General features: G+C 64.8%; 1 protein-coding gene across 4 annotated transcripts in view; it reads left to right on the forward strand.

The window, feature by feature from the left end:
* Nucleotides 1-236: 236 nt before the first annotated feature.
* INPP5A (inositol polyphosphate-5-phosphatase A) overlaps nt 237-18,264 on the forward strand; it is a 151,524-nt gene continuing 133,496 nt past the window's right edge. For 3 of the 4 annotated variants that reach the window (XM_027960449.3, XM_042238650.2, XM_042238651.2), the window contains exon 1: nt 237-592. In XM_027960449.3, the coding sequence (XP_027816250.1) occupies nt 518-592 (75 nt within the window). In that variant the 5' untranslated portion in view covers nt 237-517. Of the gene's footprint in view, nt 1,700-18,264 lie in introns of all 4 variants that reach the window. The other variant, XM_042238652.1, reaches the window with a different exon arrangement.

The following is an 18,264-nucleotide window of genomic DNA, read 5'->3' on the forward strand; positions in this document are numbered from 1 at the left end:
CGAGCGCCCCGAGCAGACCCCGCCCTTCGGGCCCCGCCCTGTCCTCCAAGGCCCGCCCCTCCTATGGCCTCCCCACCCTCCTCGCACGCCCCTCCCCTTCCCAGCCCCGCCCCGCCCTCATGCCCCTCCCCTCCCCAGCGCCCGCCCCGCCCCCTCAGGCCCCGCCCCTCGTACCCCGTTCCACCTTCCGCAGGCCCCGCCCCGCCCTCGCCCCGCCCTCGCCCCGCCCCCGGCCCGGGCGGGCCTCGCCTCTGCTCTCGGCGGCGGTGGCGCTGCGGGAGCTCCGGCGGCCGCGAATCTAATGGCTGCGCCCGGGCCGCGGTGATCGCCGGCGGAGAGCGACGGGCGTGGGGCCGCGGAGATCGAGAGCGAGCGCGGCTGGACCCCGGCCCGGCCCGGCCCGACCGGCCGAGCCCGCGATGCGCCCCGGGGCCGGCCCTCGGCGCAGCTGACGCCGCGGCGCGCGGAGACCCCGGCCGGCCGGCTCCGGAGAGCGGCTGCCCCGGCCCAGGCCGCGATGGCGGGCAAGGCGGCTGCTCCGGGCACCGCGGTGCTGCTGGTCACGGCCAACGTGGGCTCGCTCTTCGACGACGTAAGTGTGGCGCCGGACCCGGGATCCCGGACCCCCGGACCGCGGACCCTGAGCCCCGGGACCAGGATCTCGGTCCCGAAGCCCGAAGTCCCAGGACCCAGACCCCGAGTCCTGAGCCCCAGGACCTCGGGACTCGGGCCGGATCCCTGGCACCCAGGCACAGACTTGAGCGCGGGACCCGGGAGCCTAGCCCCGTCCCTGGAATCCTGGTCTCCAGGTCCAGCCTTCAGACTCCATGGGTTGAACCCGGAGACCAGCCCCTGAACCCAGGTCCCTAAGTACTAGTCCTGATCCCTGTCCAGGGTCCCCAAATCCTGACCCCAAACCCCAGTTCCAGGGCCCCACACCCTGGTACCCAGTGTTGACCCAGGAAGCTTGACCCTGAATGCTGGTTCCCAGACCCCAGCCCGTGTCTCCTGGGCCCAATCCCTGACTTCTGGCCGCTGACTCCCAACTCTCCAGTCCATGGCCCTGGCCTCTGCCGGTCTACCTGTCTCCCTGCCTAGCAGCCTGTGGCTGCCCCCAAGTGTGGGCGCCCTCATTTTACCTTGTAACTTAGTATCTCTCTAGTTCTCAAACAAGGGGCTTCTGTTGAAAGCCTGGAGGACTTTACATTTCTTGCCTGTTAAAGAGAAAGATGAGAGAAGCTTTTCAAGGCCAGAAAAAGGATGCTGACTGTCCAAGGCCTTTACCTTCTGGGGCCTCCCACCCGGCACCCGAGGCCACTGGGAGAAGAGTCAGCCAAGGCCTGGTGCTCCCCCGGCTCCGGAGGCAGGCCTGGCTGACCTAGTTCACGTTGCAGCTGCGGTGCCACCCTGCTGTTGGTACTTACACTGCCAACCCAAATAAAGCAGAATGCGGCTCCAAGTGGCATGCTTGTTTAGGAAAAGAGGGTGATGGCCCAGATGGAGCTCCAGGCAGCCCCGCACTACACCCCCCCCCACCACCCCCGCAGAGGTGAGCGGTGGGGCAGCCGCTTGACCAAGCAGACCATGGGCAAACATGCCTTCCACCCCTGCCTTCCTTTGCTGGCTGGCAGTGAGCATCGGTGAGGTGTTTCTTAGGCTAAGTTCATGCACAGGCGAGGAGTGATTTTATTAATCAAAGGTAGGCGCTATTTTTGCGTTTTTCTTGTTTTAGCTTCCAGGCGTGATGTTTTGCACTTCCCTGCTGGAGGTGAGCTGCCTGCTCTCTGGCATGGACAGGACACTCTATCTAGTTTCACGTCTGATCATTTTCTACAAAAGTGCCTGGTCTGGGTGTGTGTCTGTATATTTAGCATTCTATTCTTGGCTTTCCAGTAACATCCACTCTAACATGGTTTTACTCAGGTGATCCAGATCCGTTAGCTGTGGCTTCAGAGCCTCAGAAATGTCAGGAAAATTAAGCACGGTGGGGTATTTCAGTCTCAAAGGGAAGAGAATTTTGCTGTGCAGACATTCTTCCCAATAATCTTTGGATTCCGAGTTCTAGCATTTCTGTTGTGTTTCAGCTGCATACACACGCTTCCCTCCATGGACGTTAAAGTGGCTCACTTGGTTTGCTTTTGGTTAGCACCAGACTCTCCAGCTTTCCATTCTTCTGAAAGGCTGTGTGGAGTGCTGCGTCTTGTTCGTATCACGAAGGAGCCTTTGTCTTGGTAAGCAGTGCACAGGTTAATTCTGCTCGGTGGCTTTCGACTCAAGGGCCAGGAGAGACGTATCTGTCCTCGCTCACGTCTTTTCTTAACGTGCGCAGCTTGGCTGGGGACTTCCCTCCTCAGCGGCCTGGAGAAGCAGGGGTGGGTATGGACCCGTCCCCGGAGCCTGGCCGGGGAAAGGAGCCGATGCCTAAGTGAAGGACGCGTTGACTCTTCGGTTCGTAGGAGGCCTCAGGAGGGCTGCTCCCTGACTCTGTCTTGTGGCGTGCTCCCTGCACACTGACGCTGTTCAGATGGCCCAGTTTCATCATCTGGAAACCACGCTCCGCCGCGTGGCCGGGCCGCGCGGTGGGCGGCGTCGGCCCCCTCCTGGGGGATGCGGGCGGGTGGGGGATGGCCGTGCTTTGGGGTGGGCGAGTTCTCCTTTCGAGCTCCAGCGGCAGGTGACTGTGTTTGCTTGTGCAGCCCCGTGAGTTCCCCTGGCTGCCCCTCGTCCAGCTGTGACCCCGTGCAGCGCTGGGTGCAGACGTCCACGTGGCTTGGCCCTAACCCCTGCGACCCGCAGAGCGTCCTGTCTGTGGTCCGCTGTGTCCTCGCCTGCCCTCCGGGTTCCCTCGGGTCTGGGATGGCTCAGCACCTTGTCCCCAACAGGCCCCCGGGTTGCTCCCCACTGTCCGCTGCTACACACCAGGGGGTGGGCAGAGTCCACAGTACAGTGGTTCGCACTTTTCCCGCTTAATTAAGGAGCGCCGAAGAGTCCTCGGTCAGCCCCTACCGGTCAGTCCAGAGAGACAGGATGGCAGAAACTGAGCCCGCTGAAGGTGCTCTTAGCAGGAAGGTGTCCTTGCCAGTCACAGCCCTGGCAGGCCCTGCCGGCCACGCGGGAGATGGTGAGACGAGCGTGAGCCTCGTGTTGTCCTGCTGTGGACAAAGCTGCTGGACCCAGTGCCTCCGTCCTGGCTGGGGGCGAGCCTGCAGCGGGGGGCTGCCCCCCGGCTGGGGCCTGGCATTGGCTGCGCTGCCCGCTTGTTCTGTGTGTCCCCAGGGAGCCCAGGGCTCTCCGCAGTCGCCGGTTGGACTCTTGCTGTCCCCAACTGCTTGCTGGCAAGTGCTCCTCACCTGACTGCTTTGCTTGAGATGGCTGGCTTTTAGACAAGTGAGGTTGCTAGCTTTTGGTTCTTTACGTGGTGGGCTTGTTTTTTGCCAGAAGTTAGCTGGGAAGGTGGATTCTTGTAGCTGTGGCTTCAGAGCTCGGTCCCACCCTTACATGGTAAGGCTGCTTCTTGGGAGGGAGATGAAGCCAACAGCAGGGTTCTGAGAGCGCGGCTTGCTCTTGGGTGTCTGCCTGGAGCACCGGTCCTGCCGTGCCTTCCCGGCCTCTTCCCTTCCTGAGCTGCTTCCCATCTCCCCTGGTCTGCTCAGGAGCAGCCCTCTCTGTGCCCGGACCTGGGGCTGCCGTGGCTGTGTGTTGGGGTCTGGGAGCCCCTGCACCGGGCTGGGCGCCTCACTCACTTGTGCGTCTCTCTCCAGCACCGTCCGTTTGCTCTGTAGCCCCGTTCCCATTCCGTCCTGAAAGCCCCCTGCCCTGGGTCCCCCTCCAGCTCTGTCTCTGCCTCCCCAGCCCTGTGTGCAGGGCCGCCCCCTCCAACCCAGGGTGCGGGGGCCCCGCGGGGGCCTCGTGCGGGGCGGCCTTCTTCCCGGCCCGCTCGCTTGCTCTGACGGGGGAGTCCTCCCACTCCTTCGAGGAGTTGCAATTGGCGATGGCTTCACCAAGGCGTCGTTCGCGTACCCGGACCTCACTGCTGTGAGGTGTGCAGCCCAGCGGTTTCTGGAGTCACACAGCTGTGTGACTGTCCCCACAGTCGGTGCAAACTTGTTTTCTGGAAGGACACCCCATACGCCTGAGCTGCCCCCTCCCCCTAATTCTCGCCGTCTCCCCAGAAGCCCCCAGCGCCTGGCCACCGCCTGTCTGCGTCCTGTCTCTGTGCCTCTGCCTGTCCTGGGGGTCTCACGTGAGTGTGTAAAACAGCTGGCTCGGCATTTTCAGAGCGCAGCAGCTGGATGTCAGCGTGTCAGTCACTCTGGTGGCCGAGGACCGTTCTGCCGTCCGGCCGTGTTTGTTCCCCGCTGGCGCTGGGTGTCCGGGCGCCCTGCCGTGCACACTCTGCTTCTCCTGAGCCCGTCCCTGGGTCGGGGGCCGGCCGGGCCTGCGGTGACTCGCGTTGACCCTTTGAGGAGCTGCCGGCCGTTGTGCAGCGTCGCGCGCTCTGCGTCCTCACCAGCCCAGCTTGAGGGCTCCGATTTCTCCACATCCTCTAGCACCCAGCGGCCCCTGTCTTATCTCAAAGTCTTGTGCTGGGCCTCTCCCCCGCCTCCCAGGAGCACGTCCCCTCACTCCTGCCTCACGGGAGCTCGTCTCTCTGGACTCTGGTCTTTAACAAGCTCTCTACACACACGCCCAGGAGGCAGGAGGAGACCCCAACCCCAGGGAAGGGCCAGAGCCTCTGGCTGGAGCTGAGGACCGGTGGCCAGATCGCCTCGAGGACGGTGGCGCGTCTCAGTTTCAGAGGCGGTGCTTCCTGCATTGTCCCTTAAGCCCCGAGGCCCCTGAGGGCTACGGAGCCGGCCAGGGTGAGGCTGAGCCTTGGGCCTCTCTGCAGACCTCCCCCAGCCCCCTGGCAGCGTGGGGACGGCCGTGGGGGAGAGACGGACAGCGGGGAGGTGTCTCCGTGTCCTTCTGGCTTCACCGCCTCTGACCTGGGACCTCTGCGTACTTCCCCTGTGGGAATTTGGTCTGTGTGCCTGAGTTTGGGTCTCTCTGTAGATGGGGTCCCGCCCAGCTCCAGGGTGGTGGGGTTCAGCCTGGTGGGGTTTCGGGGTTGCTCCCCCAGGTCAGGAGGCCGTGCCTGCACTACACACCTCCTTGCGGCCACAGCGAGCTGCGGTCCCACCACCGCGGTGTGCCTCAGGTCTGCAGCCCGTCGTCTGTCCGCAGGTGTCCCTGACCCCTCCGTCTGCCACCATCCCTGCTGGCCGCTGCTGCGCACGGTCACCTGCGGCCTTTCCTGCTTTATCAGCGCTGCAGACGCTGGGGGAGGGCGGAGGCTGCTGTGGCGGAGATGCTGCTCAGCTTTAACGTCGTGGATGTTTTGCGTGTTTTGAACCCAGTGGCGTGAGCCCTGCAGGGCCGCCGGGGGGACAGCCCTGAAGGATGGGGTCCTGGGGCGTGTTCACACCCGCTGCCTCTCAGGCCGCGTCTTTCCGCGCGGTCAGGCTCTGGGCCTGCGTCGTGAGCTCCGTCGGCACGTAGACCGAGCCTTCCGGGGAGGAGGGGCTGCCACTGCTGACTGGGGTCGTCTCCGGTGGCCGTTTGCCTCTGGGAAGGAAGCCCCTGCTGGGAGCAATTCCACCATGTGCCAGGTCTGATTTGGAAGTTACAGAACTTGGACCAGGCCTGCCTCCCAGGAGACGTCCCTCCTTTAATGGAGCCCGCCGTCTGACCCAGGAGCAGGGGTGAAGCAGGGAGGCTGCCTAGGGGAGGGGCGAGCCTTGCTGAGGAGCCGGGGCAGGACAGCTCCTTCAGTGTGGACCCCCCAGTGCCTGCCCCAGTGGGCAGGGGCGGGAAGCGGGGCGGCAGCTTCTGCGGGGAGATGGGCCCCATCCAGAAATAGGCTCTGGTGCGGAGAGGTCAGCACCGGGCTGGGAGGCTCGTCCAAAAGGTAGCGGTAGGTCTGAGGGGCGTCTCAGCCCCTCAATCTGTGTCTCCCGGGCCACGGCCCTGCTCACTCCGTGTCTGCGGGGCGGGGGCCCCTTCCCACCTGAGTGAGTTTCAGGGGGTTGGTCATGGGCCCGGGGAGGGAAGGGGGAGGGGTGAGACTGTGGCTTATTCCCTAGTGGACATGGAGGCAGCTGCCTCAGTTAACCGGGGCCCAGGGTGCTCTGCTGATGAGCCCGAGGGGTGACTGGACATGAGGTCTTGTGCCGGCCGGGGTGGGCAGTACACCCCGAGAAAGGCTCTGAGCTGCAGGACGGCCCACCCTGGGGGACACGGGCTCTGAGCTTCGGGACGGCACCCCCCAGGGGATGCTGGGGGTCTTGCCCTCGGTGATGCGTGCGGGTGAAGGGCCGCTCCCTGGTGCGCCTGAGGTGTGGGGCGCTGCCGGCTGTCAAGGTGACGAGAGGCGTCGCCGGCGCTGTTGCTGTGACGGTCTCTGTAACTCTGGGTTTGGAGGGTAGGGTGGCCAGTGTGTTCCTGAGCCTGTGGGGGCGCCCTTTCTTTGCCCATCTGGGTGAGGCTGGGCACACGTGGGCCTCTGTCTGGGGAGCATCCCGGGCTTCCCAGGGTCTTCCCGACGCTTCTGCAGTTGTGGTCCCTGCATCCACTTAGTTCTGGTGATGAGACCTGTTTTCTAAAGCAAGCGGTGAGTGCAGCTCGAGGGACTGCCGGCTTCTTTCTTTGGGAGACGGACGTGGCTCTGGGGCAGGGGTCCCCTCGGGTCACTGCGTGTGAGGGGATGGGGGCGGCAAGGGGCTCAGGCTGCACCGCGGGGGGAGGCGAGCGGGCTGAGCAGCGAGGGCCGCAGGGTGTGGCACACGGCGAGGGGTCCTGACCATCAGGGACGCACACACGAGGGGTCCTGACCGTCCCCGCCCGGGACGAGGGGTCCTGACCGTCAGGGACACACACTGCACTGCCCAGGCTCACGGAGCTTTGCTTTTCCCTCGAGTAAGAAGCCCAGCCGTCTTGGGAGCACGGCCGTGGGTCAGCGTGGGTCCTCGTGACTCGGGGCCGTTTGTGCCTCAGGCAGGGAGGAGGGACAGTGGCGCGGTGGCCGCCGGGGGTCGTAGGGGGATGGGGTGCCCTGGCGGGCGTGGGCCCCTGGCACTGGCCGGCCTGTCCCGGCCGTCCCCACAAGGCCTCGGTGGGCCGCAGCCTCGTCCTCGCCCGTGTCCTGAGCTGGGTGTGCTCAGGCTTCCTGGCGGGTCCCTCAGCACGGGTGTGGCCAGCAGGATGGCCCAGCACGCTCACGTGCTCCTTCCCAGGGGCCCCGACGCGTGACCCCAGCCTGCGCCCCGTGAGTGCCTGCAGCCGCGCCCCCATCCTCCGGCAGGCACGCCCTCCCGTCTCCGTGCTTTGGCATCAGGCCAGGAGTCCCGGCCCCTGGGGTGGCAGCACACACCCTCTCGGCACAGGTCACTGCCCGGCCCTCTGCCGCCTTCTCTGCCCCCTGTTAATTACAAGCTCTGGGCTTTCGTCATGCTTTGGGGTGATCGGGCCTGCTGGTCTCTGACCAGCGGTGCGGGGCTGGGATTTGGGGTCCCGCCCCAATGGCTGTGGAACCGGACTTGCCGCCAGCCCGCTGGCCGGGCACTGAGTTGGGGAAGGTGAGTGCCCCCCAGCCTGGCACCTTGTGGGCACCAGGGCCCAGTGGCAGAGCTGTTCTCGCTTCGGTGCGCAGGTGTGGCTGTCAGGGCAGACCGGACTTGAATTTCCAGCAGCTCGCCCCGCGAGAGTGGAGCCCCCGGTCTGAGCATGAACGTTTGCCACCGTGCCCCACCATCCAGCCTGAAGCCCAGCCCTCCTGGCCGTCTGCGGGGCGGAGCCCCCAGCTGCTCACCCCCCGCTGTCGTCACCGTGGGGCCCTTCTGCCAAGCACTGCTCTGCTGGCTGGCTGGACCAGTCAGCGTCCCACACAGGTGGACAATTTGCCATGCTTCACGGATGGTTTTTGGCAAACTGTTGACTGTGTGGGCGGCAGTGGCTCCTTGGGGGTCACGCTTCCCACTCCCTGGGTGTGGGGTGCAGAGGGAGCCAGGAGAGGCCTGCTTTGTCCGGACAGCAGTAGGTTATGACCTGGGCGCCCCTCTGAGCAGTGTCTTGTGGGGGCGCGGGGCTGCCGTCCGGGGCTCTGCTGTGGCCGGGGGTGACGGACAGCGCCCCTCTCTGCGGGGCTGGCATGCCGGCCGAGTCCCACGCCCTGCCCCGGGGGGGTCTGCTCAGTCTGTGCGAGGGTAGGGCTCAGGCGCGCCCCCTCCTGCTGACCCCGACACGGGGTGCGCCTCCCCAGGTTAGGGGCTGGCCCCCACGCCCGCCCCGCTGCCTTCTCTCCTGGCAGAGGGGCTGTGAGCCCAGCGCGGCCTCGGGTCAGCTCCGACCGGCCTGCGGGTGGCTCGCCTGCCCCCAGGGCTCAGGGACCCTGGGAAGCTGCCCCAGGGGCAGCCCCGCGGGCTTGTCCGTGCCCGTCTGGGCTCGAGGGCGGGGAGGGTGATGTTGTGCAGGGCAGCAGGGTGCGGGCAGGTGCCTGTATTTCCAGCCACTTGGTGCTGGAAGAGCACGAGGCGGCCCTGTGTCCTGTGCCACCCCCTTTAGGGACAGCGTCTGCCTCTGGTCCCCGTGTGGGGACAGGTGTTCAGGCTCCGAGAGGCCTGCCCCCAGCCTAGCCCGGCCTCTTGCCACCTGTGTCCGGCCCGGTGGTCATTTCTGCACGTTGGGCCTCTGCGGAGGCCTGTGGGGTATGGCGGTCCCTGCTCGGGCCTGCGTCCCTGGGGAGGGGGCTCAGGACCCTGCGGCCCTCCTGGAGGGGCTGCTCTGGGGTCCACCTGGGCTGGGCCAGAGGCCTGAGACCCCCGCTCCGAGCCCCTGTCCCGCCTTCAGGGGCTTCGGGGCAGTGTCTGCATGGGTGGTGGAGAGCTGGGCAGGGGTGCTCTGGCCCCGCGGTGAGCCCTGTCGTGGGGGGCAGCCCTGGCTCCAGCCGTCAGCGCTGCCAGCACCCTCGTGGGCTCCTTCCACAGTGTCGCTGGGGCCGCCGCCCCGGGAGACCGCCAGGCAGGGCCGGGAGGCCCACCGTCCCGGTTTGCCTGCTGGCGCCCCGGGCACTCTCCCCTGCTGCGTCTCTTCTGCCCAGGGCTTAGCTGGGGCGTATTGGGGGCACACGCCCGGTCCAGGGCAGGGCTGTCTGCCCCACGCCACAGGGCAGAATGTGACGTGTGGTGGCTGTGCTGGAATTTGCGGTGATGTGGGCTTTCCCTTCAGTTGGATTCACTCTGTTGAGAATGGCATCTGTCCGGGTAGCCAGCAAGTCTGTGGGGACGGCTGCTCAGCTGCTCTGCTTTTGTTTCTCCTCCATCCCTGTCACAGTTTGCAGACCTGTTGTGACTTCCTGTTTTTGCTGAGGCGCGGTTGCTTCCCTCCCGGCCGCTTGCAGGGTGAGCGGCCCAGGCAGGGGGGCAGCAGGCCGGCGGGGACGGGGTCGTGGTTATCAGCGCAGCTGGCAGGGCGTGGGCGTGTGGCGGGAGCTGGCCAGCGGGGCGGACGCAGGGCTGTCTCAGCAGAGCAGGTGGCGGCTTGCCTCGGTGGCCGAGCACCGGCCCCCAGGACCTCGGCCTTTCGCGCGTGGCCCTGGGGACACTGGCTGCTGGGGACACGGGGCAGGGGGTGCAGGTGGCCCGGGGCTCCCACGCCTTGGGGCCAGCTTCCACCGAGCTCAGGTATGCGCTGGTACCTGCACTGCAGAGGCTCGTGTTTGAGGGCGGTGAGCGCAACTGCCCACCCAGGGGAGCTCACTGGGCACCCTGCAGGTGGGCCCCCCCCCCAGGGCCTGAGCCTGGAGGCGGTGCCCCGGGCCCCTCCCCACCCCGCACTCCCACCAGCCCAGCCCCAAAGCTCCTCCGGGCCTCTCTGAACTGGCAGCCTCCCTCGAGCTGCCCCTGGCCCGACACACCCCATGCCTGCCCCTCCCGTCTTGGTTGATGGAGCAGGGGTCTGTGGCCGGGAGAGGTGGGGCAGGTGGGGCTTGGGGGGGCAGGGTCTGGGAGGGGTGTTCTGGGAGTGGGCGGAGTGTTTGGAGGAGGTGCTGGGGGTCCCGAGGCCTGGGGTCCGGGAGGCTCTAGAAGCCCACAGGTCCACCAGCACACGGCCTCTGGGGCCGGTGCGTCCCCTGGGCGTCGCCCTCTGGGGCCGGGCTCCCGACCCCCTTGGCTTACAGGGCAGAGGGTGCGCTGACCCGGATCCCCTGGCTCACGGCTTGTGTGCGGGCCCAGGCTGCCCCGGCTGCTGAGTGCAAGCCGGAGACCATCAGGGACCTCGGCAGTGACTCGCTCGGGCGACGCCCCAACACAGAGACCACGGAGCGTCTCCTGGGCCGGGACGCAGGGCCGGGTGCTGAAGGCTCTGGGACACGCGAGTCAGCCGGCGAGCTCAGGCAGGGTGGCCGCTGGGGCCGTCGCAGGCGACAGCAGTGCAGGAAGCGGGGAGCCAGGCCTGCTGGGGAGGCCGCGTGGCCCGTGTGGGCTGGCCTGGCCTGCATGGGCGGTGAGCTGGAAGCCGGCGCTGCAGGACGGTAACGGTCTGTGCACCTGATCACGCTGGGCCCCGGGGCCCTGCAGGGGATGTGCGGGGGCCAGACCTCGGTGTGGACAGTCGGCTCCCTCCTCTAGGGAGCTGCCTGTGACCCGTCTGCCTGTTTAACAACTGATAAGAGTCGGTGCGGAAGGGGAGGACACGGGGACTCAGGCCCAGGAGGGTGCGCGCTCTGACCGCTCGGGGGTGCCGCTGGAGACTGCCAGCCCTTGGAGGTGCGCCAGGTGCAGGGGTCTGTCCGGAGGGCTGCCCGAGGGGCCCTGGGTGGCAAAGTGGAAGCACCGGCGTGTGACCTCTCCACTCAGAAAGTTGAGACTTGGTCCTAGCTTCCAGGGGGAATTTGACGTCTGTGTGCCGTGATCCTGAGAGTTTGTTTTTCATAAGGACAGTCCCGTGGCAAGCCCCGGAGTTCCCCGAAGCACCTCCTCTGCTTTCTGCAGGGCGCTGCCTTCTAGCCGCTGGCCCAGACGGACCCCGGGGAGACCTCAGTGTTTTGGGCAGCTGCTGCGCCACAGACCTGTGCTGTGGACACAAAACGAGGTTCTGACCATTAGTAAGAGAATGGAGCCCTGACTGCTGGGCGGAGCCCGCCTGGCGGGGCCGTGGAGCGGCGCCCCTGTGCTGGGTCTGCTTCTCTGGAACGGGCTGGGCGGGCGCAGTGCCCCGTCCAGAGCCTGGCTGCGTGTCCGTCCGTGTGTCCTGGCGAGTAGAGCTTGGGTGGAGGCACCTCCAGGGCAGTCCTGCCTGTTGCAGACGGGCTGCTGAGTCCCTGGGCCTGACCCCGAGCTTCTGGACTGTTCGAGGCAGGGCTGGTCCCGGGTGGCACGTCCCCGCAGCCCAGCGCCCTCTGTTGGCCGAGTTCTGGGCTCCCTGCAAGATCCAGCCCTGCTCGGCCCCGGCCGAGGCTCTTCCTGTCCTCGTGGGGTCCCCACTCCCGGGAGATGCCAGGGCCCAAGGCTGCGTGACCTCGCAGGGAGCAGGCACTCAGCATCCCCAATGCTGGGCCTCTCCTTGCTGCCCCTTCAGCCCCAGCCTGGCACCCTCGGGCCCCCGAGTGGCCTGTCCTCCTCTCAGGGTCCCTGGTAAGGACCTGGTGAGGTGCTGCTGAGCCAGAGCGGGTGGTGAGGTCCCTCCTGGCTCCGCAGGAAACCTGCTCAGCACGCCTGGGGCGCTGTGCTCTGGCCTTTGTGCTTGCTGTCGGGCAGGCGGCGTGGTGGCTCCCTCCCGCGTGGCCCCTTAGGCCTGGACCCCCATCCGGTCTCGCCCCCGGCTGCGGCCCACGTGTTGTGAAGGTTTCCCACAGTGGAGGGCCGGTCGTTCCGCGGGGAGGTCTGCGCTGGCTGCGCTCGTTAGCTGTTATCATCGTCTGCGGAGAACACTCCAGCGTTCCCACCTGGAGAATCCCATGGACAAAGCGCTGGACGGGCTACAGCCCATGGGGGTCGCGAAGAGTCAGACTCGACTAACTCACACATTATCATGTGAACGTTGAGACAGACTTCAGACGCTGTGAGTTCCGTTCTTCCTGCGCCTGCCGCTCAGCGTTTTCGCGTGTTCTCCAGGCTGAGCAGCCGCCACACTGCCCTGCCCTCGGGGCACCGTCGGCGGTCACTCCCCGCCCCCGCACCCCAGACCCTGGCCTCCGCTGGCCCACCCCGTGTCTGTGGATCGGCCTGTTCTGGGCGCGTCCTGCACGTGGCTTCGGACTCCTGATCTGACTCCTGTTTGTCACCCTGTGGTCAGGGCTCATCCACGCTGTGCGTGGAGCAGAGCCTGCCCTGTCCACGACCGAGCGCCGCCTCCTAGAAGCGCAGGCCGCACTGCGTCCATCCAGCAGCTGACGGACGTTTGGCTTTCGTGAACCATGTGGCTGTGAACATTTGTGTGTAAGGTTTTGTGTGAACATGTTTCAGCCTCCCTTGGGTATGTATCCAGGCGTGGAACTGCTGAGTCATAGGATAGCTGTGTATAACTTCTCGAGGAACTGCCAGACTGTTTCCCGGAGTGTCTGCACCATTTTGAATTCCCACCAGCATCGCACAAGGGTTCCGGTTTTTCCACATCCAGAAACAACACTTGTTATTATTCGTCTGTTTGAGTCTAGCCGCCCTGCTGGGCGTGCAGTGCATTAATCTGCGTTTCCCTGACAACTGACGATCCAGAACGTCCCTCCTCGAGCTGCCATGCGCTTCTTGGGTGTTTGTTTATTTGTTCGCCTGCTTTGGAAAAGCATTTATTTAAATTTTCTCTAATTGTTGAACTTTTCTGTGTACATCCTGGGGTAGATTCTTGTCGTACAGATGATTGCGAGTGTTTTCTCTCGTTCTCTGCGCTGTCTTTCACATCCTTGACTGTCTTTTTGAAGCCCTCGCGTTCCGAACATGGATGGAGTCCAGTGTGCTTGTTTTTTCTTTGGTTGTGCTTCAGATGTCACGTCTGAGAAGCTGTCGCCAACCCTTCTGCACTGCCAGGGGGAGTGTGAACTGGTCCCGCCACTGTGGGGAACAGCATGGAGATTCCTTATGCATGAGACGCAGAGCCGCCGAGGGTCTTGCAGGCCCACTCCTGGGCACGTACCTGGAAAAGACAAGAGCTGATTCAGGCAGAGGCCTGTGCCCCGGTGTCACTCACAGCGGTAGTGTTCCCAACAATCCCGACACGGAGGCAGCCTGCGTGTCCACAGGCAGACGGGTGGAGAAGGAAGCCGTGGTGCGCACGTGCATGGGATTCCGCTCAGCTGTGAGCAGGGGCGAGCGAGTCCCCCTGGCAGCAGCACGGATGGGCCTGGAGAGCAGCCCAGCGAGATGAGCCAGAGGAGCACGCACGCCACTCACGTGTGGGCCCTACAGCATGGGACGGGCGGCCCCGTCTATGACACAGAAACAGACTCACAGAGACACACTAAAGAAAACAAAGCTCTAGGTTACAAAGGGGCCGGGGGGCGGTAACGTGGGAATTCGGGATTGGCAGGCGCGCACTGCCGAATACAAGGCTGCCCAGGGGCTCAGCGGCGAAGAGCCCGCCTGCAGTGCCCGAGACGCAGGAGATGCGGGTTCCATCCCTGGGTCGGGAAGACACCCTGGAGGAGGGCACGCAACCCACCCCAGTGTTCTCGCCTGGAGAGTCCCATGGACAGAGCAGCCTGGTGGGCTACAGTCCCTGGGGTTGCAGAGTCAGACACGACTGAGGGACTTGAGTGTGCGCTGCAGAATATAAAACGAGTAAGACAAGGCCCTGCTGTGCAGCTCAGTGCGCTCTCTTCAGCAGCTTCTTATGACCTGTAGTGGAAAAGAGCTGAAAAAGAACGTGTGCGCACAGACATACACACGCACGCACGCACACACGCACGCACATGCATGCGCACGCACACACACGCTCAGACACGCGTGTGCACACACGCGCTCACACACGCGCGGGCACACGCACGCACGCAGACACACACGCACGCGTGCACACACACATGCTCACGCGTGCACACACACATGCTCACGCGCATGCATGCGCACGCACACATGCATGCACACACAGACACACACGCACACACACGCACACATGTGTGCACACCCACACGCACACACGCGCACATGCACACACGTGCTCGCACACACGCTCACACACGTGCACACACGCGCACTCACACACATGCGCTGATGCGTATACACACACGCGTGCGCACACATGCGCTGACACATACACACACACGTGCGCGCACACACACACACACACAGGCTTCCCTGGTGGCTCAGATCGCTGGGTCATGTCCGACTCTTTGTGATCCCACGGTCTATACAACCCATGGAATTCTCCAGGCCAGAACACTGGAGTGGGCAGCCTTTCCCTGCTGTAGGGGATCTTCCCAACCCAGGGATCAAACCTGGGTCTCCCGCACTGGCGGATTCTTTACCATCTGAGCCACAAGGGAAGCCTAGACGGTGGAGAGTCTGCCTGAAATGCAGGAAGCCTCCAGGTTCAGCCCTTGGGTCCGGAGGATCCCCTATCGAAGGGAATGACTACCCACTTCAGCATTTTTGCCTGGAGAGTTCCATAGACAGAGGAGCCTGGCAGGATACAGTCCATGGGGTTGCAAAGAGTTGGACGTGACTGAGCGATTAACATACACACACGCACACTCACATGTGACTGGGCCGTTTTGCTGTGCACCTGAGACATTGTCAGTCAGCTGTACTTGAGTTTAAAAAATACAGGGAAGACAGAGGGAGAGAGAGCAGAGAGAACAGAGCCCATTGCCAGTCCAAGGCCATGAAGGTTTATTCCTGTCTTTCTTCTGAATAGTTTTAGCTCTTCCATGCAGATTATAGATTCACCTTGCCGTAGGTGGCTCAGACAGTGAAGAATCCGCCTGCAATGCAGGAGACCTGGGTTGGATCGCTGGGTCGGGAAGATCCCCTGCAGGAGGGCATGGCAACCCACTCCAGTCTTCTCGCCTAGAGAATCCCATGGACGGAGGAGCCTGGCGGGGCTGCAAAGAGTGGGACGTGACTGCACACGCAGCGCGCAGTTCCCAGATTCATCCTGACTTCGATGTTGTGCCTGGTGTGAGCTGGGGCGGCGCCCTCGTTCTTGGGTGTGTGCATGTCTCGCTGCCCTGCACTGTTTGTTGGAAAGACTGTTCTCCCCGTTGAACCGCCTTGCTGGTTCAGTGTAGTTACCCACCTTAGCGGACCGTAGACGTGTAGACTTTCTCCTGGCCTCTCATTTCCGTCTCTTCATCTCTCATCCGTCCGCGTGCTAGGACCAGAGGGTCTTGGCGACTGCAGTTAGTGGGGAGTTTTGAAATAGGAGGTGTGTGTCCTCCAGCTTCTTCTTTTTCAAGTTTCTTACGTCTGCCCCGGGTCTCTGCGTTTCCACGTGAACTCTGGGCTTTGCCTGTCACCCCCAGCTGGCATTCTGATGGTGGCTGCTGGCTCTGACTTCGGGTCCCCTTCCTGCATGAAGAGCTTCGGGCAGTTTTCCTCTGCGCCCAGCCCCGGGCAGGTGGCCCTGCCTGCAGTTTGCTGGCTGCGCCCGCTGCTTGAATGAATGTGAGCAGGGCCCCCTGCACACTCTGGCTCCCCGGGCCCCACGCTGGCAGCTCCGAGCCCCTGAGGGCCGTCACGGGCTCCCTTCTTGGTGGGCTCCCTTTCTGGCACAGGCAGGCACAGGCAGGCACAGGCAGGCACAGTGTGTCTAGGGTCATCCGAGTCAACCCCAGGGGAGTCTGTCCAGCCTCCTGGTGGCCTGAGGAGCCCTCCGACCTGGAGGAGCCGCGCGGCCGGCTCTGGGGGCTGCCCCTGCGTCCAGCCCTGGTCCCCGAGTGTGGACACTCTCCGTCTCAGGGGGTTTCCTGGAGCGCGTGAGGACCAGAGGCGGCCTCGAGCCCCGCTGCTGTTGCCCTGCGTCCCAGGAGAGAAGCAGCTTCTTGAAGCCAGGCGGGTCTGGCGCCATCAGTGTGAGCAGGGGCTTGACGCGAGTCCTTAGGAAACGGCTTCCTGTGGGACGCACCGACCCTGCGTGCCCCACCCGCCTGCCCTGGCCTCTCTCCCTCAGGCTGCTGGTGGCCGGCCCCCTGCTACCACTCAGACACCTCACGGCTAAAGGTCAAGGTCACGGCTCCCAGCACGGAGTAGCTTTGGGAGGACCCGAGAGAGTCTCAGCTCTGGGGCTGGCTGGAGTGCTGGGGTGGCTCTCGCCGACCACACTCCAGACCCTGCCTGGGTGGGAAGAGGCCTGCCTTGGCCTGAGTGGTTGGCCTGGCGTCCACGCCTAGCACTCGGGCCCCTTAGGGCTCCACGGAGACGCTTCCATCCCCACAGAGCCTGAGCCGTGTCCTGGGCTCCGTCTGAGGCGAGCACCAGGCCCTCCCGGGGCAGAGGCCGTTCCAGAAGTGGCGTGGCCGAGCTGACCTGGGTCTGAGCCCCGCTGTCAGTGGCAGGGGACCACGGCCGGTTACCCGCCCTCAGCCCCGGGTGCAGGCGCCGGAGGCAGAGCTGGTCTTGCTTGTCTGAGCGGAAAGGGAAGTTTAACAAGCAGGCGGCTCCCCTGGGCCGAGTCCACCCTCGCGCTGCTGTGGGGCAGAAGGCGGGGCAGCGGGCCTGCCCGGGGGCCTGGGGCAGCGGGTCCTGGGGCAGCGGGTCCTGCAGCCTTGCCAAGGTGGGCGTGGGCAGGCCTCTTCTGCTCAGCGCTGGGGTGGGGCCCGGGAGCCGCGGGGGCCCTGGCTGGCTGGGGTGCTGTCACCCTGAGGCTGCGTGACCCCCGCTGGGCATGCCGGCCGGTAGGTCTTCACACGCCCCGTGTGAAATTCTGGTCACTATGAACAGCAATACTTTGGCCTAAAATATTCTTTTCCAGCAGCTTGTCATTAGCAGCCTAAAAACAGGCGTTTTAGTCTCAAGCAGAAAAGGAAAAGCTATTAATAGAGTGAAGGGCAGGAAAGCCTGGCGTGCTGCAGCCCGTGGGGTCGCGGAGTCAGATGCGGCTTAGTGACGGGACAAGAGCGTCGGCCGAGGGAAGGCTGTTCGTGGCTCCTTGCCCGCGGCCGCACCCTAGCCGGCGACCCTGGGCGAGTGCAGGGCTGGATGCTCGGGGCCGGGGCCGTCAGTTCCTGCAGGGCCCGAGCGCGGAGCTGCCCGCCTGTCTTCTCTGCCCCCCGAGCCGCCTGACACCGGTCTGCGTCAGGACACGGCGTGTTTGTGACTGCTTTGCTGGAGATGCTTAAACATGGGCCTTGCTGGATGTTTATGGCTCTGAGAGGGAGACCACGTGGGCGTGTGTATAGGCTTGACACGTCTGTACGTGGACAGGCGTTGTCGTAACATAAACTGCCTTCCGTTTACTGCTCCTCCGCAAACACTGGCTTTTAGAAGCACAGGAGCGGTGAGTGCTGTGGTCTCTGCTGACTTTAAGGAGGGCGTTGGGCACGCAGGGCCCTCCTTCCTGAGTCTGAACTGCAGGGAGCAGCTGCTGGCCAGGGCCTCGTGGACACTGCCCTGGGTTCAGACGCGGCCCGGGGACCGTCGCTAAGCAGTGGGGTCTTGGACGTTTGCTCAGGCCGCTGACCTGGAAGGAAGAGGGAGGCGCCCGTGCAGGTCAGGGTCTCTAGGCACAGCGAGGCCTCGCGGGACTGGCCTTGTGCCTGGGCCCTCTCGGGACCGCCACAGATGCGGCCCCCAGCCCCACGCCCCACGCCTCTGGGCCCTCCGGTTCTCGAGCCCGAGACGCCTCCCTGCGTGTCTAGGCATCGGCAGCTGTTGCTGGCTTAGACACCATGGGAGGGACTTGCGTTCATCTCACCGTGTGTGCTGGCCAGCCTGGGTGGTCTGCCTCCCACCCTTGAGGCAGAGGGCAGAGACACCCAGGTCAGAAGGGGATGAGGGGTGGGGTCCCCTAGGAAAGGGGGCGCCCCGCGGGGCTGTCCTGGCTGCAGTGCGTGGCTCCTCTGAGGCCCGCCGAGGCTGACCCGCTGCCAGCCGCCCTGGGCCTGTCTCTGCTATGAGGGCACCCACCTGCGGGCTGGCCTGTGGGGCTGGCACCGTGCTGCCCATGTGAGTGCTGGGGAGGCCCTCAGAGGCTCACCGGGAGGTTTCCAAGCTCTTCACACCTGGCAGTGCCGTTGTTGGCCAGGGCGCCCAAGCCACCAGGGCCGTCCGAGGCGGTCGGTGTCCCCTCGCCCCTGGA

This window comes from Ovis aries, chromosome 22 (assembly GCF_016772045.2).
Source record: "Ovis aries strain OAR_USU_Benz2616 breed Rambouillet chromosome 22, ARS-UI_Ramb_v3.0, whole genome shotgun sequence".
NCBI classification, from domain to species: Eukaryota; Metazoa; Chordata; class Mammalia; order Artiodactyla; family Bovidae; genus Ovis; species Ovis aries.